The sequence below is a fragment of the Haplochromis burtoni genome, unplaced genomic scaffold (genome assembly GCF_018398535.1).
Source record: "Haplochromis burtoni strain Fernald_Lab_line unplaced genomic scaffold, NCSU_Asbu1 Contig_526, whole genome shotgun sequence".
NCBI classification, from domain to species: Eukaryota; Metazoa; Chordata; class Actinopteri; order Cichliformes; family Cichlidae; genus Haplochromis; species Haplochromis burtoni.
The window spans coordinates 216,064-243,678 of NW_024582887.1; the positions used below are offsets into that span (position 1 = coordinate 216,064).

Sequence of the window (27,615 nt, forward strand, 5' to 3'; positions counted from 1 at the left end):
TGGACATTCGGTCACAGCCCTCAGCATAACTTGCAAAAACGAGTAAATAATCAAGCAGTTGACCTCATGATCCACTTTTGAAACCAACAAAAGTGGAACCTGGTATAGTTTAAGCAGTTTCACAGTCAGCTTCAGTTATGTACAAAATCACATCAATTAAAATCCACCAACTGGCAGGGTTTATGGTACCTCCATGCCCCCTCTGAGCCATCATCCATACCTTCCCCCCCACAGCCCGAAGTCATACATGTTGGGTTATCTGTTGATTGGCTGTAAGTCTCTATTCTATATGCTATATGCTACACTTCAATAGCCCCCCCTCCATAACAGCTGGAACACCTACTCTACCAGGGATAAGGAAGGAAGAATATGGATCAATTAAGCTTAAAATAAATCATAAAAATATACGGTGTATAATGAAAAGGCATTGACACGCACTCGCATAATTATTTTTTATTTTTACATGTATTTTTTTTTTGCATCAGTAACTTAGAAACAGTGTTTAAAAAGGAAAACATGAAGCAGAAAAATCAGCATGCACAACACAACCTCATTTCATGTCCTTTAGAGGAGCTATTGATTACAAATTGTCTTTCCCCCCCCCCCTTTCTTATACTGACAGATGAAAGGAAAGCTCAGGTGTGTCTAAATTAGAAGAAGCGATGAAGATTGGTGGTGACAACTGCATATTGACTGGACCATCCATTACCAAGCCAAGACAGTGACAGCTCATATAGACAGCATGGCTCGATTTTAGAAAGAAAAACCAAGTAAAGACAAAAAGACCATGTTGGGCAAGTTGATGTGTCGTGTTGCGATTGGTGAATCGTGGAAGAATCAAAAATTATAAGCTTCTCAATTAGTCTGGTTTTCTTGGCAGGTTGTAGATGAGATCAAAAGAACGTCCTGCAAGAGAAAAGATCTGTCAGATCTACTTTATTCAACTGCACCAAACACAAACGATTAAATCCGCTGTGCTTTATTAACTGTTAACAAATGTATGCGCTGGAAAAACTTCAGTCACTTCACACTCAGCACTACAGGCCAACACATGCAGCTGAGCACCAAAAACATGAAATCATTTTATTTATCTTTATATCAAAAACACTCCAGATCCAACCCTGGGAATGGGCTGGTTTCAGAACATGTAACAGTCCCATTGAACAACATGAATCAGAATAACTGCTGAAGGCTGGCAGGAGTCCTAGGCTGCTTTTACAAGTGTCCATGACCTCATGAGGTACCACAGAGGCCTTACGTGTATGGATCCATTTATTTATGACTCCCTGGGTTGTGATCTGACAGATATATGGAGGCACAGGTCACTGATCGCATTAGTTGTAAATGTCTTCACTCAAACAGCATGGCTATATCACTGGACAGGCTGTCTTGACGTGACATTTTCTAAATAAGCTGCATATTGTGTCCACATAGAGTTATTGTCACGCTTTCTTTATGTGGCACTAGCCGAGCTATAACAGGAAGAGAGATTCTTTGCTTTCCTCTAAATGACAGGGAGACTGTCACATGCCTTTAAGAACAACAACAACAAAAAAAAATGGGGCCAAATAAAAACAAGCGCCACACCAAACATCCCCGGGGACGTGCAGTGAAGAAGAGGAGGTTTGAAGACTACGTCGATTACCAGGATGAGGGTGAGGTACAGGAGAGGGAGGGCTAGTGCTGAAGTAGGTAGCCATGTCTGTAAAGTGTTGCACTGCCTTCAAACACCTTTCTGTTCACGGTGTGACTGACTGATGCTGACTTAGGGCTGCATACACATGCACACACACACACACACACACACACCTATAAACACCTGAACAAAATCCATTTTATTTCATTAAACTGCTAACAAAATGCTGCATAAATAATAAGAAGAACGTGAATGCTTACACTTCATCCTCATAGTCTTTTGGGGGGGCCACAGCGATCACCACATCGATCCAATCCTGGGGGTGAAAACCAATTTGCATGTGACTGAATCAATAGGAGTTATGAACTCAAGCAGCCCAACTGAATCTACAACACACACAATCAATCAGGGTTGATAAGGTTTTTAATGAAAATCAATAAAACACCATGCTGCACTAAGGGGGTGAAATTTCTACTTAACAAAAAAAAGGGGAGGGAGGGAGCGTGGCATTTCATTTAATCTGAATCTCTGGAGTCATACCCCTCCACTGCTCCAGGCTCGAGTCAGAGAGTTTTGCCCCTCAGTCAGTGTGGCATCAATCAGAATCTTCCCATTCACAGCCATGAGTTCATCCCCGGGTACAATCCCACCTACAAAGACAGATGTCACAGATATTTAACTGGGCAGCAGCATCAATAGGAGACAATAGCAACACTGTAAATGTAAAAAAAAAAATTATAGATCTCGATAGATAGATTGATAGATAGAGATATCTATATCTATCTATACACACACACACACACACACACACACACACACACAGGCATTTTCTACAGTTTGTCTTCACAAAGCTTTTTTTTTTTTACTCTTTTTCTAATATTTAGATTGCTTTAGCAGTTCTTAACCCTGTAACACCAAGTGTATCATATTTCATATATTGCAAAAATGATGCAAATTGATATTAAATTCTTGCTTATTTGTTTTTTTTAAATTTGTCAGAAGGTTAAATAAATACTCCAGTTTCAAAAGAGTTAAACATTTTCTGGCTATTCAGGTTCACAGGTTTAAGTATGCCTGGATAACACTGATAACTAACGCAGTGCCTGTTGTCACAGCAAAGGTGCATGTCACAATAAGGAGGTTTATTGATCCCCTTTGAGGTCAGAGACCGTATCACAATGTCCCTGATGATGTAATTTTACTACAAAAAGAACAGGACTGCCACTCATTCAACCAGAGGCACACACACAAATATTCACCTCATATAAATTTTACAAATAAATGAATGAATCTCTGCCACTGAACCCTTGATGACACCTCAATTCATATCAACAAGATAGGGAGAGACCGCCCACGCTAACTTCTGATGCTGATTACAGAAATCACTCAGTTCAGAAAAGAGCTTCAAAGGTTACCCCGAGTAGGATTTCAAAGGGAAAAACACCTCAAGCTTGGTGTGTATGTTGCTGGAACCTGAGGGAGTGGAACACCAGGTTGTAAGACATTTTGATGATGGTCAGCTCATTCTATTATTTCAGGGTCTATACCTTATAATTTCAAGTGCCCTGACATGAATTGGTACAACAAAATAAAGCAGAACTGAACTCCTGTTCTGTTAGGTAGGAATAGGACCTGTTTTAAGGGCATGGAAAAAAAATGCATCTTGGCTGATCAGCTCAGTAGGAAAAACAAAAAAAGACAAACTGCTGTTTACACCAGTTTGTATTGTGCATCTCCATGGTGTCCAGCATTTGTTCAGACTACACACTGTTGATGAGTCCGTCTGCCACTAGTCAAGCACCAGATTTGATTAGCAAACCGTGGCAAAGAAAACAAGATGCTTCAAGAACTAATGTGGATGTTTAGGTTTTCCAGCTGCTGACGCTAGCAGGACAAAGTCATGTGGCTTGTGAAGAACAAGCAGTTTAAGTAAACAGACTCAAAGACTTTGACACTTGTATTTAGCGAGTTAACCTTCACTAACATCCACCTTTGCTGAGGTCAACATGCCTGTGAATGAAGCCACTACATCAGTAGCTTTTAAAGCAAAGCTTTAAAAAACTGAAATACAGATTTTTAGAAATCATGACATGCAAGTGTGGAGATTAAAAATGAACTAACCGTGCTTATCAGTAGCACCACCCTCATACACTGCAGATACCACCAACTTCCCCAAAGGAGAGTCTGCTCCCCCCTCCAGCGCCAGGTCAAGGTTTCCATCCTTAAGAATGATAAGCAAACACACCATGAGTCGTTTTCTTGAATATCTTCCTTTTCCTCTCCTCACAGCAACAAAGGCTCTGCCTACCTTTTTGATTCGCAGCTGCCTCACATCTCGGCCGGCTATCTGGTCCGCAGAGAACTATGACAGAGAAAGGATTGCAGATGGAGAGGCACAAACTAACTGATTAATAAAACAATAAATGAGGTGGCAGCATAATGAATAGCTCGCTACTCTTTGAACATGTGTTTAGCCACAAACAAACAATATTTAAAATGCAGGACTGTAGGAAAAAAAGAGATGACTGCAGCTTTTTAAGTTAACGAAAAGCTGCCTGTTTCACATCAAACTGTTGATGATAATTATAATATGTTTGATCTGTTGGCTAGCTACCAGAAATTAGTTATGCAGCAGTATTTAGTCTAGTTTATTTACCGGCTGACACCTGTCACTTATTGATATTATTACTAAATTCGTTTTTTAACCTATCATTTTCTCCCACTTTATAAATTGTGTCAGCAATACCAATTTTTAATGACATCATTAGGTAAGTAATTAGGCCTATCAGCTGTCTTGATTATCTACTGATCACATGCTTGTAAACAAAACCATTAACTTTATATTTTCACAAATATAAAGTTAATGGATCTCTAGTGGTCAAATGCAGTAAGACCATTTTTGTTGCTTAAAAGGTTGAATTTTGAAAGTTTGATTTTGATTGATAAAACTGTTGCTGAGATATGACTTTACATCTTTTTTGGAGCTTCACTGCATATTTTAATAGACTGCAATAGCAGAAAGCTTAAAAAAAGACATGATTATATAGGGTCATATGCTATAATGGCTTTTGGGAGGATTTGTCAAAGAATCATCTGCTTTTGTAAGAAACTTTGTGGCTCGTGAAAAAGCAGAAACTGAATTTTGGACTGAATTCATCTAAACAGTCTTTATTTGTGATTTTATACTATCTGCAGCACATTCTGCATAGCTGTAGTGTTAGGCTTGGCCATACGATACCATGGAGAAGGGGTCAAAGTCATCCACATATTTCTGAAATCCCTGAAAGAGAATCAAAAGGCAGTTTATTAAAAATGATCAATATGTCAACAGGAAGTTAATAAAGAGCACATCACTGCAGACATGAGCTGTTTAACAAGTCACTGCATGGTGTGCTGGCCAGATTTCCTTTGACAATCACTCCTATGTTGATCTGATAAAGGGGAAACACAGTCATTTATTTTAAAAAAGCACTTCGGCTTTTAAGGCGTTACACAGTTGCTTTGAAAGCCTCACCCCTTAATTCCGTTATCAAGACAATAATTCACACTAACACGCACAGGCAGAAAAAACTCACAAATCATTCTAAACGGCTGTTTAATTTCATAGGAAGGAAACGAGAGCAAACGGACATCACATTTACGCAGTTATGAGTCAGAAAGGCTCATTTCCTGTTGTTACACAGTGGCTCAAAGTTGGACATGGAAGACGAACTCATTGGTAATGTACGTTTTTATTTGCTGTGGCTGGAGAGAGGAGCCATCAAGCAATGCAAACAGGTGTAGTGTTTAAATATTAAACTAAAGCCACATGAAAGCGTAAAGCAACCGTGTTCCTTTCTTCTGGTTATGTAGACTGTACAAGAAACACGTAGACAGATATTTCAACCACTTGGAGTCTTCAGTGAGCCTCTATGAGAGAGTTCAAAGCATCACTTGCCATCACTGCTGTAAAACCAAACCTTTGACATGCATTCCTTTATGGAGTAGACAATATCATCATCTACTCCAAATCAATAGAAGCTCAGCTACATCAGAAGACAGTGATGCACATGGGGGAAAATGAAGAAGCCATCACTGAGGTTTCACTCAATAGCCAAACCTGAGGGGTAAGCATGGAGATTAAAAAAAAAGAAAAAAAAGAACAGAAGAAAAGCACTGCAGAGTATTAATGGAGAAGGTGACATATGGATTACTTGTCGCTTGTTGTTTGTTTTAAAAGACGAGTTGAAAGGCACCATCCGTTTCAACATTTCAGGAGGCTGAAACACAAAAGGAGGTAAAGACTTTCAGTCCAGTCTGAACACTTTAAAGATGAAACTTTAGACCAGGTTGAGCAGCAGTGTGTTACTGCCCCCTCTGGTTCAAAGTCCGGGTGACTTCTGACCACATTTAGCTACGTTTACCTGTAACACAGTTTACACAGGCTGTTTACATTGACATTACACTATGCCAGCAACTAACAATTGCTACTAAGAAACTGATGGTTTTATTGATTACAATAAAACATAAAAAATATTAATTCTATTAATGCCATCAAATGTTTTGTTGTGCCCAAAAATGCCTGTTTATTATGAATAATAATCACTTAATGGCTCATTTCAGCATATCAGTGCTGAAGTGTGTTGTTGTGACTCTGTGACAGTTACTGGAAAACAAAGCTGTTCTGTTGAATTTTAAAATGCAGATTTTAACATTCATAAGCTGCCCAGTTTGATCCAAGTTTATTACAAGAAGATTAACTGGTCACCTTTATAATATGAAAACTACAGACTGGGAAACAGCTGGAGAATCAGGGAAACTCATCAGGAGTCTGAGATGAGGCAAAGAGTAATTCTTCAGCTGGCTGATGGCATGCTGTGTCAAAAGTCTGAATGTTTGATGACCCTTTTAAGCTACCAATGGTTTTTATCTTGAGAATATTCGAAAATTCACTGCAGTGTAATGTGTTTATTACCAGGCCATCAGATCGTAGAGCAGGTCTGTGTGGATCTGGGCGGTGGGTCTGTGACTGAGGCAGCATGACAGGCTTAGACATGACCGGGGCCATCTGACGCCTCTGATTGGGGGGACTGGGAGCTAGTTGCTAATGGGGAAAGACCAGGTTTCCAAGCAACAACTGAGCAAAGGGTAGTATTGAAATATATATATTTGCTTATTTGGAAAAGCACATTATTTTAAATGAACAAAAAAAAAGAAAAGAAGAAGGTGCGATTACAAACGTCAGCATGACCTTTTGCAGCAAGACTCACCAGCGGGCTGCTTGAAGTTGAAACACGACTGGCATGGGATGTATTTCTCATTACCTGAGCCAAAGTGGAATATAATGAAACTTTCAGCCCTCTGGCACAAACAGACCACTCAGGAAAATATCAGCGCAAGACACTCCAAGACCCACACCCGTTCTCTCAGATATCACACCATGGCTGAGAGTTCAAAAGCATCTACTGCCAACCCCAGAGGCCCAACTGCACACGCACAAACATAAGAAGAAAGAAGAAACCACACACTACAAAGAAACACAAGCAGCTCACTGTAGATAGAACATGCTGCTCTCTCTTCATGCATTAAAACATCCGAACACATAAGAGACGACATGCACCTAAACCTACGCATTGAAGAAAAACTAATGTTGCTATTGAAGATGTAGCAATCTACATCTTCAATAGCAACTCGCATGTTTCACACATGAGGATCTCTGACCTTTGGACTGGAGGGGTAGGACATTTCACTAGTGTTAGACGAGTAAATCCCTCCTCTGGGGAGATATCTGCCTGCCTCCCACTCACTCCTGGGTTCTGGTGGACTGGGAGGATGCTGGTGATGATGGTTTTGGTACACTCTGATGGTGCCAAGTCGTTCTTCAGAGTGCTGTGGAGGTGGCGGTGGTGGAGGAGGTGGGGGCGGCGGAGGAGGAGGAGGGGGCGGGGGCGGAGGGGGCCGGGGAGCAGGTTGAGGGGACGATGGAGGTCGCGACAAACGAGACGGGTAATGAGAGGAAGGTTGGGGGTGCGGCTGAGGTCTCAGCCTCTTATTCGTCAAAGTGGATGAGGCAGATGGAGGTTTCCTAGCATTAGGTGGTGAAGGGGGCCGGCGCTGTGGAGACGCCTGAGAAGGAGAGGGGGGATAGTTATGGATGGTTGGATTCAGGTTGGGCGAGCGTGGAGGGAGAGGCAAGGGAGGGGGTGGCTGGCTGGTGCTGGGCTGGGTGGGGGCTAGTCTTTTTAATGGGCCCCTCAAGCTCTGATCCACTTCGTCCAGGTTAATGTCGTCCAGATCAGTGGTGGCCAGGTGAAGACCACCAGGGAAACGCTTCACTTTTGGCTCAGAAGCAGGGGAGCGTGGCGGGGAGAGCTTAGAAGTCAGAATGAAATGGAAAAAAATTTCACCTCACGTTAATTCACCTTTTAAACCATTTCACAATGAATGCACCTTAAGAAAAAAATACCGCCTGAACTTTTCTACCAAATTACACAAAAACATGACTGGCTGAATATTCTGTTCAACAAACAAATGACTGCATTTAATATTCAGCTCATGGTGCAGTCTCCCTGTTTTTGTTCCATGCAAATGAGTGAACCAATGCCACCTTGCTCATTGTTGTTGGGATGCTGTGCCTTCAAACTTTGAAGTTCAAAGCAGTATATATGTTCTTTAACCAGTATTTTAAACATTGCATATAAAATTACATTCAGACAGAGGAGGTCTCACTCTGTACCTCGGGGGATTCATTCTCCACACACGAGATCTGCTCCAGTCGTGTCTGACATAGACGCTCCACCCAGTGCTGCACCTTTTCTGACTCCTCTAAGTCTTCCCTCTCCGTCTCTGAAACCTGGTACAGAGTCAGAGCCAGGCAGCATCACACAACAGGAGTCAGTCCTTCACGCATGCTTGCATGCTGATCTATAAAATAACCGATGTATGCAGCTGAACTCAGCGCTTGCTCCTCTGCACCCCCTCCACATACCTCCTGAACCAGCCGACTGATCTTGAGTTGCTTCTCTCGCTCGTGCATCTCTTCCTTCTCTTTGGCGAGTTTCAGCTCAAACTCCATCTCCTTCTTGTTTTTTCTCTGCTCCTGCAGTGTGTCTGTGTTGGACACTTTCTTCTTTTTCTTCTTTTTGTCTCCTTTCTGACATATCACCAGTTAGTCAGAATACAAGGAAGGAACGGGGACAGGCAAATCTGCCAATCCAAACTCAAAAGCACTGCAGGCAAATAAAGCCTAGTGATACCACACAGTGTATGAATAAAAAAACCCTAGCAAACCACTTTCACTTAGTGAATAAAGTTAAAAGCAAAAGCCCTGATTTTAAATGTCTAACCAACACTATAAGAAGACATCACAGCAAACTGAACCCACACAGCTGACAGTACCTTGCGTAATGATGGCAGTTTCCCTTCATATCGATAAAACCAGCCAAATGCTAAAGACAGAAATGAACAGGTCAGGCTTACAAGGATGATTTCAGATTAAACAGTGACATCAAACTCCATCATCCCAGCCAAACAAAGCACTCAAAGAGAGAAATGAATCCATTCATGCTGTCCAAATAAAAAAAATGAAGTTGTAACTGCATTTCAAGTGATGCCAAACATGTGCTGGCATTAACTTTCAGCAGCTTCTACCAACAAAAAAAACAAATAAACAGCTGGAGTAATAATACAAACATAAGACTCCCATTGTGAAACTGTGATTGGCAAAGGAAATCCTGCACTTGTCTTTGCGTTTGCTGCTTCGCGCAGACATCCACCTACAACAGCTGTCACAATGTCAGCTGAGGCCGCACACTCACTTCTCTGTCCTCCTCGTCCTCCTCATCCTCCTCATCTTCCTCATCTTCCTCATCTTCCTCAGCGAAAGAGTTGACTTCATCAGAATAAAGAAGAGGTCATAAAAAGCAGCACAGCACACAGCAGCGGCAGAGAGAGAGAGAGAGCGCAGAGAAACTGGGTGAATGAAGTAAAACACGAGCGCCTCGCTGGTTTCAGAACAAAACACAGGATTCATGCATTTTAAAAAGAAGACACTGCTGTCGGTCCTTACGAGAACTTTTGGCCTTTGGAGTTGGGGTGGTTCTTGGTGATGGGACCTTTGGACTGGATTTAGGGCTCTTGGGTCTGTCAGTACCATAGTCCTCCTCCCACTCTCTGTTGTGTTTTTTCTCCATAGCTTCAATCCTACAGAGATGTACGAAATTATATACACATTCAAACAATATTTGCTTGGAAGTTCATCACATTAAAAGTAATGAGTTGTGCACCTTTCCATTTCCTTCTGATAACGCTCCTCCTCTTCTGCAGCTTTCTGAGAGAGCTCCATCTTTCGTCTATAAAACAAACCAATATCTTCTGTTTACACAACATGTTAGTGTACTGGGCTCTAATCAGCAACCAGTGGGCGAAAGGAATATAGATGTTACTTTGACACCCATGAGCCAGCTAAATAATCTAGAGGCAACCCATCGGCCTGCAAAATCCCCAGAGAGCAGTTAATTAGGATTCCCACCCCCCACGATCGATCCAAAGGATCCTCTGCCAGCGTCTCGTGTCCATGCTTTGACATTTAGGTGACCATCGTGGTGCAGGTGGTTTTACTACTTTGGCCATTTGGTGTCTGCAATTACAACTTGTCTCCTTTTGCGTGTCAATTTATAATATACACACATATTATTCATTCCCAGGTATTGTTGGAGATGAATATTACAACTGAAAGCACTGAGGTTATCAAGTGTATCCTCTGAATTTACAAGCAGCGGACTAAATTTGTAAATGATTTAATAAAGTGAACATTATAAGATGTATAAGTTAGATTAAAGAGTATTCCTGTGTATTTGTTGATTAATGTTTCTGATGCACACAGCTGGTCATTTTTGCAATCATCTGTTTGTAGATCAGTGGGAAAAGAATAAATAAGTAATCAGTCACTAATTGACTGACTGGATCCAGAGAAGACTGCTTTCTGGAAAATATTGAGGGAACATCAGTCAACGCCTTTCCCATTAGATGATGACATTTCATCTCTGATTATTGACCCAGTTGTTAGTTTACTTTGTACACTTGAGGGCATACTAGGCTGACAGCAGTGCTCTGTGAATGATCACAAAAAATAACCTTCCAGCTGATGAACTGAGTGACTTTGTTCCCCTGTTTGTTACAATAACAAGTAGCAGCATTTTAATAATTGAAAAAGCCTCCTATTGATGTTCGTTATTTGCATAACATTTGCCCGGAGTTCCCATATTTTTGCATAAATTGTTTCATCTGCTTACAAAGGTAGTACACTCTCATTGCCTGATATTGTCTGTGGTTTCAGTATGACCATGCCTTAACATTATGAAATGTAATGAAGGGGAATTTGATAATAATTCATTGGCAATGTTTTATTAAACAACCCATGATTTTCACATCCAGCTGCAGGAGCAAAGTCAGGGGACCACTCCACACAACCAATGGTGAAGCCTTTTAGAGGGCTAAATTTGCATCTAGTAACTGTGTGACATTTTATCACAACAACTTTTTTGTCAGTGTTCTGTAAAATTTGTTGTTTCACATTTTAATGGTGGAAAAACTAATTTAAATTGTAATTTACTTTCTTTATTGATTTATATAGCACTCTTCACAGGATAAAAACCACAAAGTGCTTCACAATAATATAAAACAGATAAACATAAAATAGTACAATCAAACATACAGCACACATCTAATTAAAAGCTAGTCTAAATAAGTGAGTCTTAAGATTGATCTCAGGATCAAATTATCTCAGGATCTTTATCAACAACCCACACAGCAAAATTGGTATGGTCCGGGTCTGGCCCACACAATGTGCTTACACATGGCCCACATACCGCAAAGAATGACGGCCCTTTGGTGGCCCAGACCCGTTTGCCAAAGGTGGCCCACATATGGCAGCACAAGGCCAGTTACACACATAAACACATCAGCGAGACAAACTGGAAAAATAAGAATATTCACAGTTGCAGACACACTGGTGGTCCTGTGCTGGCCCATGTGTGGATTACCTCTGGCAAACCTGATCTGGGCCACCAAAGGGCCATCATTCTTTGCGGTATGTGGGCCATGTGTAAGTTGTGTGCAGCCACGGGCCAGTTGCAGACACACTGCTGGCCCTGTGCTGGCCCAGAACAGTTTCAGCTCTGGCCCCAGATGTCAGCCTAATGTGTACCTTAATTAAGCCATGTAATAACAACATGTGCATAATAGTGCAAAAGTAACATGATAAAACTCTGTTCAGACAGTGAAAGGACTGATCTATAGAGCATTTTTCAACTCTCCACCCATTTACTCAAAGTGCTCTATACTACATTCATACTCACGACATGCAGACTGGAGGACCCCGGGATCGAACCACTAACCTTCCAATCAATAGGTGACCTACTCTACCACCTGAGCTACAGCCACCCACTGGCAAAAATGAGTAAACCCTCACTAGGTTTTGGACAAAGTGTACACTCACAAACCTGTCAAACCTGCATTAGTGGGACTTCAGGAAGCACACAGCCCCACTCCCCCCCATCATCCTGACTGACACCCTCATCACCTCTGTGGACTCATTCCGCTTCCTGGGTACCACCATCACCCAGGACCTGAAGTGGGAGCCCACCATCACCTCCGTCATTAAGAAAGCCCAGCAGAGGATGTACTTCCTGAGGCAGCTGAAGAAATTCAACCTGCCAACACGGACGATGATGCAGTTCTACACTGCAATCATCGAGTCCATCCTCACCTCCTCCATCACTGTGTGGTACGCTGGAGCCACTATCAGGGACAAACAGAGACTGCAGCGTGTTGTGCGCTCTGCTGAGAAGGTGATTGGCTGCAGACTCCCATCTCTGCAGGACCTGTACACCTCCAGGACACTGCGGCGTGCAGCTCGGATCTCAGCTGACCCTTCTCACCCTGGACACAGTCTGTTTGACCTGCTCCCCTCAGGCAGGAGGCTCCGGTCCATTCGCACCAGAACCTCTCGCCATAAGAACAGTTTCTTCCCCTCTGCTGTTGGACACATGAACAATAACCGTATGACTGTTCCCACCACTAACACATGACCCTACGCTGTGTTCACTGCATCATTCCATGTTTGGCACTGATCACCACCTGCACTCATGTATATATCTATCTACTTAGCACTTTTAATTCTTATTCTTATTTTTATGTCTATTTAGCGTAATTTATGACAGTATGTTTGCACTGAAGCACCGCAGCAATTTCCTAATGTTGTAAACCTGCTCAACATTTGGCAATAAAACCCTTTCTGATTTGAAATGTTGGCTTTCATAGAAGTATAGTATTGCAACATGGCATTTGGGTCTTCTAACTAAAATAGGAAGAACATAAATAGTGCCATCATTGCCAGACCTGGCCCACATCTGGTTGACATACACCCTGCCATGACACCGGTCAGTCAGAAGTGCCAGCTTGATGCCAGATCCGGGCCAGACCTGTTTTCTATGAGCCTGGGCCACATAAACCAAACCACAATCGAGCCAGATGTGGCATGCCATCACATAGACAGTGCCATCTATGCCAGGCCTGGCCCATATCTGGATGACATACGTCTTATCATGCCAGAAGTCAACCAGCAGTGCCGGCTTGATACCAGATCCGGGCCAGACCTGCTTGCTATGTGGGAAAGGAAAAATAATAGACTGAGGTACATTATGCTTATTATCTATGGTTAGTCCCATGAGTATTTGGACAGTGACACAGTTTTTGTAGTTTTGCCTCTGTACGCCACTACAGTGGCAAAGAATGAAGACACGACTTTACTTCAGAGGGGTTATTATAACCGTTTTGGAATTAGATGGATTTTTACACATATTCACCAACTTTCAGAGGCTCAAAACTAACTCTCGGGGGTTTTATAACCAGGTTAGTGACATCTTTTGATTTGAAATCCATGGTGGTATTGCACACAGCCAAACTGTAAGATTTGGTGAACATTTCCTATTTTCCACTCAGAAAGACCATTAGTGGGGCATCAGCTGTTGTTTTACTCTAATAAAAAGTCCAGCAGACACAAACTAACATCCATATTCATTTGGACATATTGTTCAGGTGCTTCTAAAGCACAGGTGTCGAACTCCAGGCCTCGAGGGCCGGTGTCCTGCAGGTTTTAGATGTGTCCTTGATCCAAGACAGCTGATTTAAATGGCTAAATTACCTCCTCAACATGTCTTGAAGTTCTCCAGAAGCCTGTTAATGAACTAATCATTTGATTCAGGTGTGTTGACCCTGGGTGAGATCTAAAACCTGCAGGACACCGGCCCCGAGGCCTGGAGTTTGACACCCCTGTTCTAAAGAATATGATTCCAATACGAACAGTTTTTTAAGTTTTTGGCTTCTTGTTGCCTAGAAAGACACCGTGAGAGCACTGATAAAGTTACTACAACAAACATTTACATGTCATATTACTGATGACCTATCTATAGCATAAAAAAATATCTTAGTGGCATTTACATTAGTAAGGCTTTCTCCTGTTAGGATTACCTGAAAACAAAGTGTGACCCAAAGCCTAAGCAACATCTGTTTGAACCGAGTCAGATCAACGTCGTACCTTTGAAGTTAAAGCGACAGCAAGCTTGCATTACAACATAAACTATACAACTCCCACCATACACTGCAGAAGCTCCATCTCGTGTCAGGACAAGGTTAATTAGAAGTTTTGTGCTGTTCACTCACTGTCTCTCCTTCTCCTGCTGCTCTTTAATGATTTTGTTGGTCTCCAGTGCCACCTTCTTCTGGTGCATCAGCTCCTTCCTCTCCACGTCCCTGCGGGCCTCCAGTGCCAGACGCTCCTCATCTGTCATAAACAGCTCACTGCCCTGAGAGAGTGAGAGCCACAGACAGTAATGACGGAAAGACATACAGCAGGGGTCCTCAAACTTTAGCTCTGGAGACTGACAGGCAAGTCCAAACCAGTCTCTCTGACCGAGAACAGAGGGGAGATGTCAGTTTTTTAAAACCTGACATCCTTGAAGCCTCTCAGAATCATTGAGTAGATCAGCAATTTCTATTACTGGTATATAATTACAATATCCTGTGTTGTTCTTATAGCTGCATCTCTTTTTGGCCCGAGTGTAATTAACTGAAGCAGGTGCTGAACTTAAGAGCAGTCACACCCTAATATCTGGGTTTGTGGCATTGTTCATACATTCTTCTGTTATTGTAACAAGTCTCGACCCTGGATTCATCAGACCCTTTTTTTCCTGTCGTGTCCTGTATATGTCAGTCTTGAAGAGTTTGTCCTTGTTACCTCTGCTGAGAAGTGGTACAGAGACCACTAAACATCCCTCAAGACCACATGCATCTTTTTGTGACCTTGGCGTATTGATTTTCTGATGGTGTGCTCACTTTTTGGTGCTCTTGCATGTTTTCAAATGTCACAGTACTGATTAATAAACAATTTTCTGCAGATAGCGTGAGGTATAGCCACATAAAAGCAGGTGAAAATGGCTGCTGATTTACATCAGCATTAATTATACACACTGTTTCAGCAGAATAGCTCTAACTTAATTTTAAATTCATTGTACACTGCAATTTTGTTATCCAACTGCTGGAACAAAACGCTATAAAATGCATTCTAGAGGTATACTTTATATCATGGTGTTACACTGCATATTGCAAATGTTCTGGATGATTTAATGCTGCAGGGTTCCCCAAATATGCAGAAAAATAACATCATACCAATATGAAAAGCCGTTTTAAAACTAAAGTGTCTCTGACCTGAAGGTGATTTACTGCACACGTCCAAACAAAGACATACTCACAGATAACGACATTAGACGGGCACCAAGGAAATAAATAAATAAGATGTGAATGCCTGTCTCTGTTACACAGGCCTCATGACTGAGTCCCAGAGCAAACAACATGATGAGTAACTTGACTGATGATAAATGTCGCTCCTGCAGACAGCGGGGCTGCAGCACAGGCTGGTGCTGTTATGTCCCCAAAACAAACAGACAGATTAATCTGAGCAATGCAGGAATGTAAAGGAGAAACTAAGCAGGAGGCAGAAGTCTCTGTCTCTTCGTCCATGACAGATGATCCCGTAAGTGTTTTACTTTCTCAGAGGAACCTGCTTTCTCAGAAGTTGCTTCAAAACTGAGGAAAGTGATTTTATCTGAAAGGTTTCTCCACATCTGCATATTATTCTGTAAAGTTATGCAAAATAGTAAAAGATTTTGCCCTTATTAACTTCTTAAGCCCCGAGCCTAACTGATCTCCTGCCTTTTGCCCCGTATCAGGGGGCGTTGGGGCTTAAAAGGTTAAATATCAAGGAAATTTGACGATTCATATGTGACTCGATGGGGGCTTACTAGCATTAGACTCTTTATCAAATCCATTTCATTGCATATGGGTTTGATTAAACAATCTGCAGTAAAAGCATAAACCAAAATTTTATGCACTTATTAATTATATACACTCCTTGGACGCTTTATTACATACATCTAACTAGTACCAGATTGGACCCTTATATCCAATGAAAGATGAATTGCCTTCATCTTTCACTGCAATTGTTTTTTAAGGTGTCGGACACATTCCTTAGAGATTTTGGTCCATATCGATATGACGGCATCACACAGTTGTTCCAGATTTGTCAGGTAGATGTGGTCAACAGCAATGTTCAGGTAGGCTGTGGCAGTTAAACGATGCTCAGTTTTTAATAATGGGCCCAAATTGTGCCATGAAAATATCCCCCACATCATTACACCACCACCAGCAGCAGCAGCAGCCTGACGTACATTTGTATTCAAAACAAGAGTGTACTTACAGCTCCTGCCAGAACTGTAATAGTCAAACTTCTGCTGCTCTTCAGGACTTTCACGGCCTGGAAATGTTGAAACAGAGGATTTTAAATAGCACTTGTAAAGTTCAGTTTTATGAAATTAAAGAGAAAAAAAAAACAGACAATCTCTGGAGCCTGCGTTGTGTGTCCTATTTGCATTCATCAGCGTGTGAATTATTCAGTTAAATATAGAAACATGCTGCAAGCTTGGTTTTGGCCATCAGCCACAGGAAGGATTTTTGCTGGTTAAACACTAATTTGGCTTTGGTAATGCACCTCAGTGATTTAAGCTGAGAACAAACACAAGCAGTGAGAGAGGGCTTAACTTTTACTACCATGAGAGGCATAGTTTTTTAAAACAAAGAGAAATTTAAAAAAAAGGAAATAAAAACATATAAAATTAAGCAAAACATACGTCTCTGTGGTCCATGTTAGTGAAATCCACTCCGTTCACCTCCACAATCTGGTCTCCAGCCTACATTTTGATACGACGCACATATTCACTGTCAATAGATTTACGAGTATCATAATTTAATACGATCTCTGCAGTCTTTTAGAAAAAAGATCACCTCAAGCCCAACTTCTGCAGAGAGGGAGCCTGGCTTGACGTTACTGATGTATATACCAGGTTTTTGGGTTGGACCACTGGATATGCTGATGCCCATGCCCTTGGTACCCACAAGACTGAGGAAAACTTTCTTCTCCTTGATCTCCTTTCCTCCAATGGATGCCAAACCGGCCACACTGCTTTTTTTCTCCTTGAAGAGTACAGGAGAAGTCTTTTAGCTGGCCGGTAAACAAACACCATTAAGAAGAAAGTAGCATTTCATCTCTCACCCCCGATTCAGAAACAAACTGGTCCACAAACTGCCACTTCAGGGGTTCATCTGATGAGCTGGAGAAATGAGAAAAAACTATGAGAATTCAGCCCTGCACAGCAGCAGTATTCTAGAGCACGGCACAGTTTGTTACAACAGTAATACACAAGTGGATTCATATCTCACGTTTTCACTGGGATCATCCCCACGTCTGCACAGAAAAATAAATAAGATAACACAAGTCAGATCACTTTCATGTTAGCAGGTAATGGCACTACTAATGGACACAAAGTCTGTGGTTAACCTACGTCGAACTTTGAGTGACACGACATTCTTTGTCTTGATGAGACTGATGACCTCCTCGTGGATACAGGAGGAAATTGAGTATCCATTGATACGCACAATCTCATCACCAACCTATATATGAAGACAGGAGAATATATCATAGATGAGATATTAAATGTCATTATGTAAATTTAAGTGGTTTACAGTCAAATGATTCCTTCATAAGTCTATTTTACACTATGAAAGGCCGGTTTAAAACACTACACACTTGCAATAAAAAAATTTTTAAAAAAAGTATTCAGTTAAAATTTAAAATCTCCGATTGAAGATTCTTGTATTTGATTAGGCCAGAAATGATCACCATTATCAAAGGTCCCAGTAGTAGTAAAAAGTTACTTTGTTATAACAGTTATAAAAAAAGCTAAAGCACAAAATGTAAAAAAAAAAAAAAAAGATTAGGTACAATGGTACATATATATAAAACATGAATTAAATAAAAGGCTCCATGACAAAACAAAAAAAATACTGGCAAACACCAGCGCTACCCTTCAGCATCCTAGTGGACACACTGTGGTATCAATTTTAATCTCCTACGTTGCCACGTTCTCCAGTTATTGCATTCATGAACTTGGGTGTCCACGTCACCCACCTGCCCACCCGGTGGGGTAATGACAATACCCAATTAGCTTTTGACAGCAGAGGGGTAAAAACTAAACAGAATTTTAAATAAATATAACATAAGATTAAATGGAAAAAATAAGCACTAACTGAATTTAAGTTTACTCTTTTACTGACATTTTCTGTTTGTATTCAACTAGAACTAGGAATATTAAATCCACCCCCATTATAAAGAGATATAATTATTCCGCATGTGGATAGATTCGTAAATAGTGCTGTAACCCCAGTCTGTATATTCATATTTTTTTAAAGAATAAAAAAATCGGAAGAAACAAACATAAATTATAATTATAGTACCTGTAGGCCCACATTATCAGCTTGTCCCTCTTTTATAATCTGGGATATATAAAGACCACAGCCAAACTCAAGCCCTCCTCGGACGCTCAGACCTAGACCATCACGATTAGTCCGATCCAAACGCACCTCTTTTAGCTTCCTGCACACATCAGGTGAGAGAGGAAAATATTAAGCAAGATGTACAAGCCAAAATAAGGTGAATGCATGCCAGGGTCAATAACTGCATGCTAAAAAGGCAATAAATAACCATGTTGTACTCACCTTGACCTCTTGGGGGTGAGCAAGTCATACTCCACCTGGTGTTTGAGAGGGATCAGAGGTCGGATGGCGTCAAACAAGGGGAGACGCTTTGGTTCGTTAATTACCAGCTTTAGGTCTCCCACCAGCACTCGCAAATCCATCGACCTGGAAAGTGAGAGGAGGATAATTAGCGGTTTCACAACAATTTACCACATCTGCTAATTTATGCAATTACAAAACGGTGAAAGCTCCCCTTGAAAACCAAACAATATGAGAAAGTCTGCAAAAAAGGGATTTCCAAAAAGGCTGGGATGCTGTGAAAAATGTAGATAATTATTTAAACTCATATTTAATTGTTTCAAAGAGCTATTGCTTAGTCATTTTTGTTTCATAATATGCCAAATGGTTTTCAAAGCATGATATGTCTGGAGTGCAGGTGGGTCAGTTTAGGAACCAGACTCTTTTCCTGATCCGTGTGGGATTTTTCCCTTGACACTGACAACGAGATGAAAATCTCACTTCTATCAGAGTCTAAACACCTGATTTTTAAAACGTTTGTACTTTACCTTCTGCACCAACTGATGCAATTAATCAGGATTTGCAAAGCAATCTCTCTAGAGCCACAGGCATTTTCTCCTCACAATAAAAAAAAAAACAAAAAACATCCAAATGTCCCTTTGATTATTTTTTTAATTTCAGGATAAAGGGCAACTGGAACAGCAATTAACGCAGCAAAGTAAATGCTATGGTATGAAATTCTTCCAGGTCACCTTCCTTTTGAATAATTAATATGTGCCATTTTAGCTCCATTTGGAGGTTGAACATAAAAAGAGCTTTTGTTGATAACTGGCCAGGCTTGTCGGAGCTCAGTGGAAACTGATCAGAGGCTTAACCAATAGGGTCACAGGACTGTGCCTCTGTACAAAGATTAATTGAAACCTAGACCTATCCCTCCCCCCTCTCGTGTCCTCCAGGACCACATTTTCATCAAAAAACACGACCCAGAGGAGGATTTGAACCAGAGTTCTGCGAGCATTAAAACTGTCAGGGACAAGATTAATGGCTCCTAAATATTATTCATGAAAATATTAAAAGCTAGAGAAAACATACAGAAGCAGAAGAAGATGTTTTTTGTATTTAAATCTATACAGATACTACAAAGACCCATACATGCCTACAGTTCCTTCGTTGTAACTCTTTTTGGCTATAGTTGTGCAAAGTTATTTAAGGACATAATCTATTCCATAATCATCAATGTTTTAGTCATAAAGTGTGAAAAATCAGTGAGGAAATACAACACACACTCTGTAGACATGCTGAGCAGTGACAGATGGTACTCACTGGTGATACATGCGGAGGACGTCATACAGGTAATCCTTTTCTGCTTCATTTTCAATCAGCAACTCCACCTGCAAGAAAACACAAGCATCTGGTACCATCCTCCTTCATTAAGGCCCCTGAAACACACTGTATCTCTCCCCTGTTTTCCTGTCAGCTACAGGGGGTGAGCCGTGTGTGTGTGTGTGTGTGTGTGTGTGTGTGTGTGTGTGTGTGTGTGTGTGTGCTGTGTGTGTTGTGTGTGTGTGTGTGTGTGTGTGTGTGTGTGTGTGTGTGTGTGTGTGTGTGTGTCCGAGTCATACAAACCTGATGACGGTTCAGTTGCAGCAGGATAGTTTTAAGGAACCGTTTGGGCCAGTCGCTGATATAACACATTTCACCATCTGTCTCTAGCAAAATCTCTCCTATAATAAGCTGAAAGCCGGACTTTCTAAGACATTAAAGTTCAGATAACTCCCTGGATGTCCATGTGCTAAACGTGTAATGGGCTGCCCATGTCTAACCATCAAACCCCTGGGAGGAAATAATGGCCACAGGGATGAGGAGAGGCTGCAGTAGGAAGGTCCGGAGTGTCACCTTACATCTCAAAAAGAAGTAAACATTCACACACGCACGCCTCATGTTGAATAATCAGACCTCAAATTAAAGAACAGGCATCATAGAGCACACACCCTCCAAGGACCATTTCTGCAGGGGTTAAAGTTAAGGCAGCGCCACTGAGCCACACAGGGTGTGTGAACGGTCATAAACTTCTCTTTTTCCTGCAGACTGAGCCACATGGACCTTGGCACCATAAACCAGTAAAGTATAGATAACTTGTTAGGCAGACAAGCATTTCTGGTTTAAAGATCAGAACTGTTTTCATACAGTGAGCTTCTCTGTCACAGTGTAGTACCTACAGAATAAAAATGTGTGACTTTTATGCAAATAAAAACACAATAAAATTGCACAATAATCCAATTTTCAGGCAAATCAGACCATAAAACTGACAAACATCCTCAACCAAACAATTAAGACAGTGCCGCAAACAGAAACAAAGCCCATTTGTGCCTCATTCACCCCTCAGCCTCTAATTAAACCCGTAAATTGTCGCATCTCTTCCGCTTAGCTGCTCGTATCTGACACATTATCTAATGCGAAAGCGCCCTTTGTGGAGAGCCTACAATATGGGACTCTGCTTGCCTGCGTGCAGCACAGATGGCTGTGAGGTGATCCCTACATGCTCTGGGGACGAAAAAGCCTTGAACATATCGTGTTCTCTTCCTCTGTTATCTTTGCTGCTGATGACTTTTGGGGGGGGAAGTAGTCAACACCGCCCACACATCAAAGTATAATTTCAAGTTGATTCGCTGCATGAATGAATCCTGACTCCTAATAACATTTTTTACTGCTTGTTGTTGACTATAGTGACCTCTGCCGTGTAACTTTTACCTGAATAAGAATAAGGTACCAATCAAGAGGAAAAACAGTCTTACAGCAACCTCTTAAATTGTGCAAAGAGATTTAAGTGTCATCAAAAAGACAAAATCCCCCGACACTCGTTTCACTTGGGCAGCAGATGAGATTAGAAGCAGATGTTTCAGCTAAATAAAAACCCGTAAATCTACTACAACAACATTAAAAACAAACAGCAACTTTATTTCTTAATGATATGTTTGAATTACTGTTAAAATAAAAGTTGAGTTTTTTTTGTTTTTGTTTTGTTTTTTATTCGTCACTTTGTCGGGCAGGCCTGTCTACGCAACATCTCACCGGCAGACACCTGAGCCAGCCAGCGAAGAGACAACCAGGTAGAAAAAAAACCAGCTTCATTTAACATCTATTTAATTCATGTAAAATAGTAAAAACTGTTGTTATTTTTATCATACCTTGTGCCTAAATTCTCGAGCAACTTTCCGCTCCATTGTTGAGAAACACCACAAAGCGGTCCGACGTGAGATCTCAGCGTTGGTCAAGTTTGACGGGAAGCGGCCGGAGGTCAATACGTCAAGGTAGTAGGACTGCAATCGGAGCTTCCGGTTAAAAATGTTATAGTGATATGCTTATTCGTCAAAATTAAAGGGGTCTTTGTTGTAAATATAGTCACTTTTAATATTGAAAAACATCGTGTCCACAAAATTTAATTGCTGTACGCTTTATTTCAAGCTCAAATTTATAATTAAGACCTTTATTTTGAAGGGTTGACTGTGTCGCTTGGACTTCTTGCTAAGTCTGAATAATTTGTTGATAATTAAACAAATAAATAAAGAATTGAATAAATAAACGAATTAAATAAAACACACGTCATCATATGTTTTTTTTTTAATAAATATATTCATGATAATAAAAGATTATATTATATTTTTTAGGTTGTTGTCTCTACGGTCCCTAGGTGGCAAAATAACGTCTGTTACGGCTGAGTTCCTACGAAGAAGAAAAAGGGGCGGTAACTTCCTGATTTCAAAAGAACAACACCGCGGTGCTGCTAGACTGTTTAAAGTTGTAACGGGTGAGTAAAATTCAGAAGTATTTAAGCGAAAAGAAAACCTGGAAAAACGTACGACAGCTATATTGGTGCGCTATATAATATGACATTTCTTATTTCTCATGAATTCATCACCATGAAAAATAAAACATAACTACTCATTTTGCTACGACATGCTCTTTTTTATAGATTATTTTTTATGTGAAGTACAGGTTCTTTGTGACCAACTGAATCATTGACGTGGCCGTTTAATATGGGTTTAAAGCGTTAAATTATCCCTCGGCACTGGTTTTAAAAGTCCCGCTCCCCCTACCGCCCAGTGTGTGGCAACCGAGATACACGACTGGTATAAATTACCCTGTTAGCTCTGCAATCCAGATAGTGTTACCTCTTCACTATTATTGCAAAATGCCACTCTAGAAGTTCTTTTAGTTGACGTATTCACCGGTTATGTAACGTGTCATAATAATTAGAAATACTGCAAAGGGTAATATTTTGCTTGTCCACCAATTCCTAATACAAGATGTGTTTATTTTTTTCTAATGATGTATTTCAGTATTTGTATAATTATATCTGTTCTGCTGACTCCGTTTATGCTCTTTACATAAAAGTATGTGAATATTAAGACCACAAAACTGTTTTAAGTGCTCATTATTTAAAAACAACTCATTATTCATGTAAACCTTTTAAGCATCTGTATATGTATTTTCCATTTTGTTTACAGTGTCTGCAACAGGATGGGGTCCCCAAAGAAACATGCAACACCACACAGGTAAAGAACATGCATTTGACACGCTGAACGCTGGACTTTTGTTGCCATAGCACAGAGTGAGCCAGAGTAATGCTTTTTACTTTAATCTCCCTAAATGATACTTGGATTTATTGTGACAGTCTGGTTCCCCTACTGTTACAGACTCATCCCACATGGATTAAGCGTTATTACCTAAATGGGTTTAAATTCCTGGGTAATCCTTTACGCAGTTTATATGTCATTGGTAAAGTGCTGTGATATTGTAGCTGTTACAGTTACAACCAAAGTGTGAGTCTTCAATGCCCAAATGTAAATTGTATGCCAGTATCATCTTCTTCAAAATGCTTCATGTTCTTTGTTTTCTTCTTCTGTTTTTCACCCACCAGGACTAATATTCGTACCCCGGGTCAGGAGCTTGACTCGCCACTCCCCCCTATTCACGAGCGTCTGGCGCAACTGCGTCCATCCAGAGAGCTTCTGGAGTTCTACAGACAGAAGATTGCCCAGTTTGATAGCGAGCACTTGGAGCTGCTGCAGATGCTGGAAAAGTATAAAAGCCTCACTGAAGATCAGGTGAGAGATGGGAGTCAATGTGAGAGGCTTTGATGTTAAGCCATTTGTGCCAAAGAATCTTTGCCTGACTAATCTTGTCTCCTTTCATAATGCCCTGAAAGCATAAGCTACAGTGGGAAATACGACAGCACGAAGGAGAGATTGCAGAGCTTCAGAGTGCTCTGAGTGACATGCAGGTCTACCTTTTCCAAGAGAGAGAGCAGTCTCTGCGGCTTTATGCAGAAAACGACAGACTAAAGATCAGGTAGGTGTACAGTTCAACCTTAAGTATAGCATTTAATATTGATAAAAGTGAGTCACAGTGCCTGCAGAGAATGATTACTATTCTGTCAATAGTGATGGGTTACTTTACCATCTGGCTTACTGCAACTGACCAAGTATTTATTTTATTTATTTATTTTTACATATTTTTCAATTCAATTTTTTCAGTTCAATTCAATTTTATTTATATAGCGCCAAATCACAACAAAAGTCGCCTCGCCTTAATTTTTAATAATTAAAACCAGTGGAATGCACAGATATATGTTAACATATTTATATTTCGTTAAGAAAGTTGAAGCCTATACAAGTTATTCTTGACTGATAGCAGTAGGTGTGTGGCATTTGATATCTTGATAACTTGTAACCACCATTATCTGTTGTTGCTTCTGTGTATAAAACTTTATTACCATTTAGCCACTGTTTTACAGAGAGCTGGAGGACAGGAAGAAAATCCAACACCTTCTTGCTCTTGTGGGTCCTGATACAGGAGAGATGACATATTTCCACCGGGAACCTCCTCACAAGGTAGGTGCTTACTTCATTGTAGGTCATTTTCTGAGTCGATGCTTTGAACTCAAATTTATAATCTCAGTAAGATACATTGGATTGGCTGGTGCTGCTAAACAGAACTACAGCATTTTTAATGATATTAGCAAGGTCCTTCTAAAAGCAAGCCTCCGTTTGGCTGTTATCATGGTAATGCAGTCAGGCAGTTGTTTAGGGTTATGACATTGAAGCTCCCAGAGTAGTTAAAAATACTGTTGTACTACTGTTATTGCTATATTTCAGGTCACTATCTCACAGAGGTACCCAGAGTCAAGACTGGAGGAAAGTCTCAGTCTTAGGCCAACAAAGTTGAGACCTGCTGCAACCAGGAAAGGTTTGAAAATATATTTTTCTACAAATAATATTATTTTCTTTCGTCTGATTATTCAAGAAAATGTGAATGTATTTTATTTGTGTTGTTGTTTTTGTTTGTTTTTAATCAAGTCATCACTACTTATGTATTTAAACCAGCCTTTTGTAATGACCATGCCGTTTTGATTTTATATTTAAGCAGAGAGTGGCAGGAGAACTAAATTTGCAGATAGAGAAAATGGAGAGAGCTTGGAACAGTACAACAATGAAAAAGAGACATTGTTGCTACAGGTATGGGCCCACTTTATGTATGCTTGAAATGCGATTTCATTTATATGATCTGTTACAGAAAGTTAAACATTTCTTTCTCTTGTGTGTCCTGTGTTTACATTTTGTGGCACATGTCTCCAGGTGGAGGCGTTGCAGGCTCAAATGGAAGAGCAGACTCGCCTGGCCAAAGAGCAGGTGGACGCTCTGCTGGAGGATCGAAAGATTAAAGCAGAGGAGGCCGAGGCACAGCGGCAGAGAGATCAGGACCGCATTGCTGCTCTGACTGACAAGTTAGTCTTATAGTTTATGTAGTTTATGATGTCTGTATTTTTAGTTATTTATCATTGTGACTTATAGCTGTTTGTAAAACAAACCTCTAGACTTTTGTCTTCTGTGGCTGACATTAAATTTCCATTAAATTTCAAGATTTACTTTTATTTATCTCCTTTGACATGTCAGACTCCAGCGAACTCAGAACCTGTTGCATGAGAGCACCAGAGATTTTTTACAGCTAAAGTTTGACACACGAGCTAATGAGAAGAGCTGGATGGTGGAGAAGGATCGCCTGCTGAGGGAACTGGACTCCTGCCACAGCCGTCTTAGGAAGGTCAGGGGTGTCAGCATTGAGTTGGGGCGAACGTGGCAGCCCAGCAGCAGCACAGCCCTCCCTCAGCCTCAGTCAGAGTCAGATCAGCCACACAAAGAGGAGCTAAAGGTAACATTAACTATCTGTTTGTGTTCATGAAAGTCTGTAAGAAGTATTTCCTGATTCCATTTCGCGAGGTTGTATAAATGCCTTTTATTAATGTCTTCAGAATAAATCACAGTTTTTTGGCGAGTTCATTGTAGTGTCTGTTTTTTTCTTTATTCTTTTTTCAAACAGATATTGCAGGAGGAGCTGAAGCAAGCCAACCGTCTGGCAGACATGTACAGGGAGCAGTGCATTACTTTTGAAACAGAACTGTCCCAAATCAGAGAGGAAGGGGATGTGGGCAGGGAAATATTCAAGGTACACCAGTTTGATTGATGGTTCAGTCTGTACAAGCCTTATACACATCTCTGATTAAATGGTATCTGATGTTGATGGCGATCACCAAGTTTCTTTTTACTGATACCTTGCTTCTGTGTGCAGGAGCGTTCAGAGAAAATGGCCAAGCGCCTCCAGCTGATGACTCAGCGTTATGAGGCATTGGAGAAGAGGAGGGTGATGGAGGTGGAGGGCTTCAAGGCAGACCTTAAACTCCTCAGACAGAAACTCAAAGATGTAGAAAAACAGCTTCTGAAGGTAAAAAGATCAAACTGTGTGACCAATTGATTTTTATTAGAAAGTTATTTGTGATCTCAGCATGCCTGTGCTTGTTTTTACATATTATAAGCACTGTGAATGACTTTAATTTTAATGCAAAACAAAGTTAAGCAAAACCTTCACTCATCTTCCTTCAATTTTTCCACCTTGCTCATGTACAAAATCACATTTTAGTAAGTATTGACTGGGAGATTCTCTTTTCATCAGGTTACCTTGAATGTGGGGCCCAACCAGGACTTAGCCATCCTTCATGAAGTACGACAAACCAATGCCAGGACCAAAAAGGTTCAGGGCGAGCTGATGGCTCTGAAGGCAAAAATCTTTGGACTTGAAAATGAGCTAAGATACAGCTGAGAATAATGCTCTGATATTTTCTGTAATGTGTAGCTGTGTTTATCTCTGTTATGGCTGCTTATTCTGCTGTGTTTATTTTTAAAAACTAGACTAAATGTTGTTGATATTTTGTGCTTTGGACCAATAAAAATCGTAGAGTTATTTTAAATCGGTGTACAATCAGTTCTTTATATTTAATTAAAAAAGATGCAGCTTTGAATTTTTTTTTTACTGTGACAACCAAATAGTTGTCATTTTTATTTTTGGAATTGGGCAGTTTTTTAAATTTTCATCTACAGATGAATGTTGGATGTCATCTTGGGATCATGGAACAGACGTTCATGTTCCACATCAAATGTGTAACCTTTATTGAAACAAGTACATACTATTCAAAGTTTACTGAATATGAATTTATTTGTACTTTTAAATTTAAATAAGAAGTAAGAATTTATGCTTACTAATGTGTTACATAGAAGCGTTTCAATAAGGAGAGATTATTAGAAAGGATGAAAATGATTTATTGATGAACAGAATATACACAGTTAGACTCCGATGGCCTGTCTCAGCCGAATGGACCCTGGCTGTAAAAGGGATTAGAGCAGGACCCCTGGAGCTGAGATGAAGGTGGCTTGAATGGAGTTTGAGTGATGAGAGGTGGAGGTGGGTGGCACAAAGGCATCTGCAAAGGAGAATGACAG

The 27,615-nt window shown here is 40.7% G+C and overlaps 3 protein-coding genes and 1 non-coding gene across 8 annotated transcripts; 1 reads left to right on the forward strand and 3 right to left on the reverse strand.

The window, feature by feature from the left end:
• Positions 1-600: 600 nt before the first annotated feature.
• On the reverse strand, positions 601-22,063 carry ush1c (Usher syndrome 1C). 2 transcript variants are annotated; one of them, XM_042214174.1, is made up of 20 exons: positions 21,970-22,063; positions 20,105-20,172; positions 18,785-18,928; positions 18,524-18,662; positions 17,572-17,680; positions 17,450-17,474; positions 17,283-17,340; positions 17,015-17,203; positions 16,861-16,920; positions 16,431-16,487; positions 14,339-14,481; positions 9,901-9,966; positions 9,684-9,817; positions 9,433-9,506; positions 4,875-4,916; positions 3,945-3,998; positions 3,758-3,857; positions 2,177-2,286; positions 1,897-1,952; positions 601-906 (listed from the first exon to the last, which is right to left on the reverse strand). In XM_042214174.1, the coding sequence occupies exons 1-20, from the start codon at positions 22,003-22,005 to the stop codon at positions 894-896; spliced, it is 1,677 nt and encodes a 558-aa protein (XP_042070108.1). In that variant the 5' UTR covers positions 22,006-22,063; the 3' UTR covers positions 601-893. The 2 variants fall into 2 exon arrangements, with proteins under 2 accessions (XP_042070108.1, XP_042070109.1); XM_042214175.1 differs by lacking the exon at positions 601-906 and having other exon boundaries at positions 1,893-1,952.
• LOC106632357 lies at positions 5,101-7,532 on the reverse strand. The gene is made up of 2 exons (XR_006052993.1): positions 6,886-7,532; positions 5,101-6,719 (listed from the first exon to the last, which is right to left on the reverse strand). It is a non-coding gene; the product is annotated as an uncharacterized LOC106632357 (transcript).
• Positions 7,877-9,424, reverse strand: LOC121812315 (harmonin-like). The gene is made up of 2 exons (XM_042214180.1): positions 8,604-9,424; positions 7,877-8,468 (listed from the first exon to the last, which is right to left on the reverse strand). The coding sequence occupies exons 1-2, from the start codon at positions 8,688-8,690 to the stop codon at positions 8,325-8,327; spliced, it is 231 nt and encodes a 76-aa protein (XP_042070114.1). The 5' UTR covers positions 8,691-9,424; the 3' UTR covers positions 7,877-8,324.
• ccdc77 (coiled-coil domain containing 77) lies at positions 21,986-27,086 on the forward strand. Of its 4 annotated transcripts, none has more exons than XM_005947399.2 (13): positions 21,986-22,092; positions 22,450-22,589; positions 23,290-23,337; positions 23,703-23,889; positions 23,991-24,133; positions 24,579-24,675; positions 24,940-25,030; positions 25,208-25,299; positions 25,420-25,568; positions 25,738-25,993; positions 26,162-26,287; positions 26,411-26,563; positions 26,792-27,086. In XM_005947399.2, exons 3-13 carry the CDS (start codon positions 23,303-23,305, stop codon positions 26,936-26,938), a joined length of 1,476 nt encoding a protein of 491 aa, XP_005947461.1. In that variant the 5' UTR covers positions 21,986-22,092; positions 22,450-22,589; positions 23,290-23,302; the 3' UTR covers positions 26,939-27,086. The 4 variants fall into 4 exon arrangements, with proteins under 4 accessions (XP_005947461.1, XP_005947463.1, XP_005947462.1 ...); XM_005947401.2 differs by having other exon boundaries at positions 25,211-25,299; XM_005947400.2 differs by lacking the exon at positions 21,986-22,092 and having other exon boundaries at positions 22,589-22,654.
• Positions 27,087-27,615: the final 529 nt, after the last annotated feature.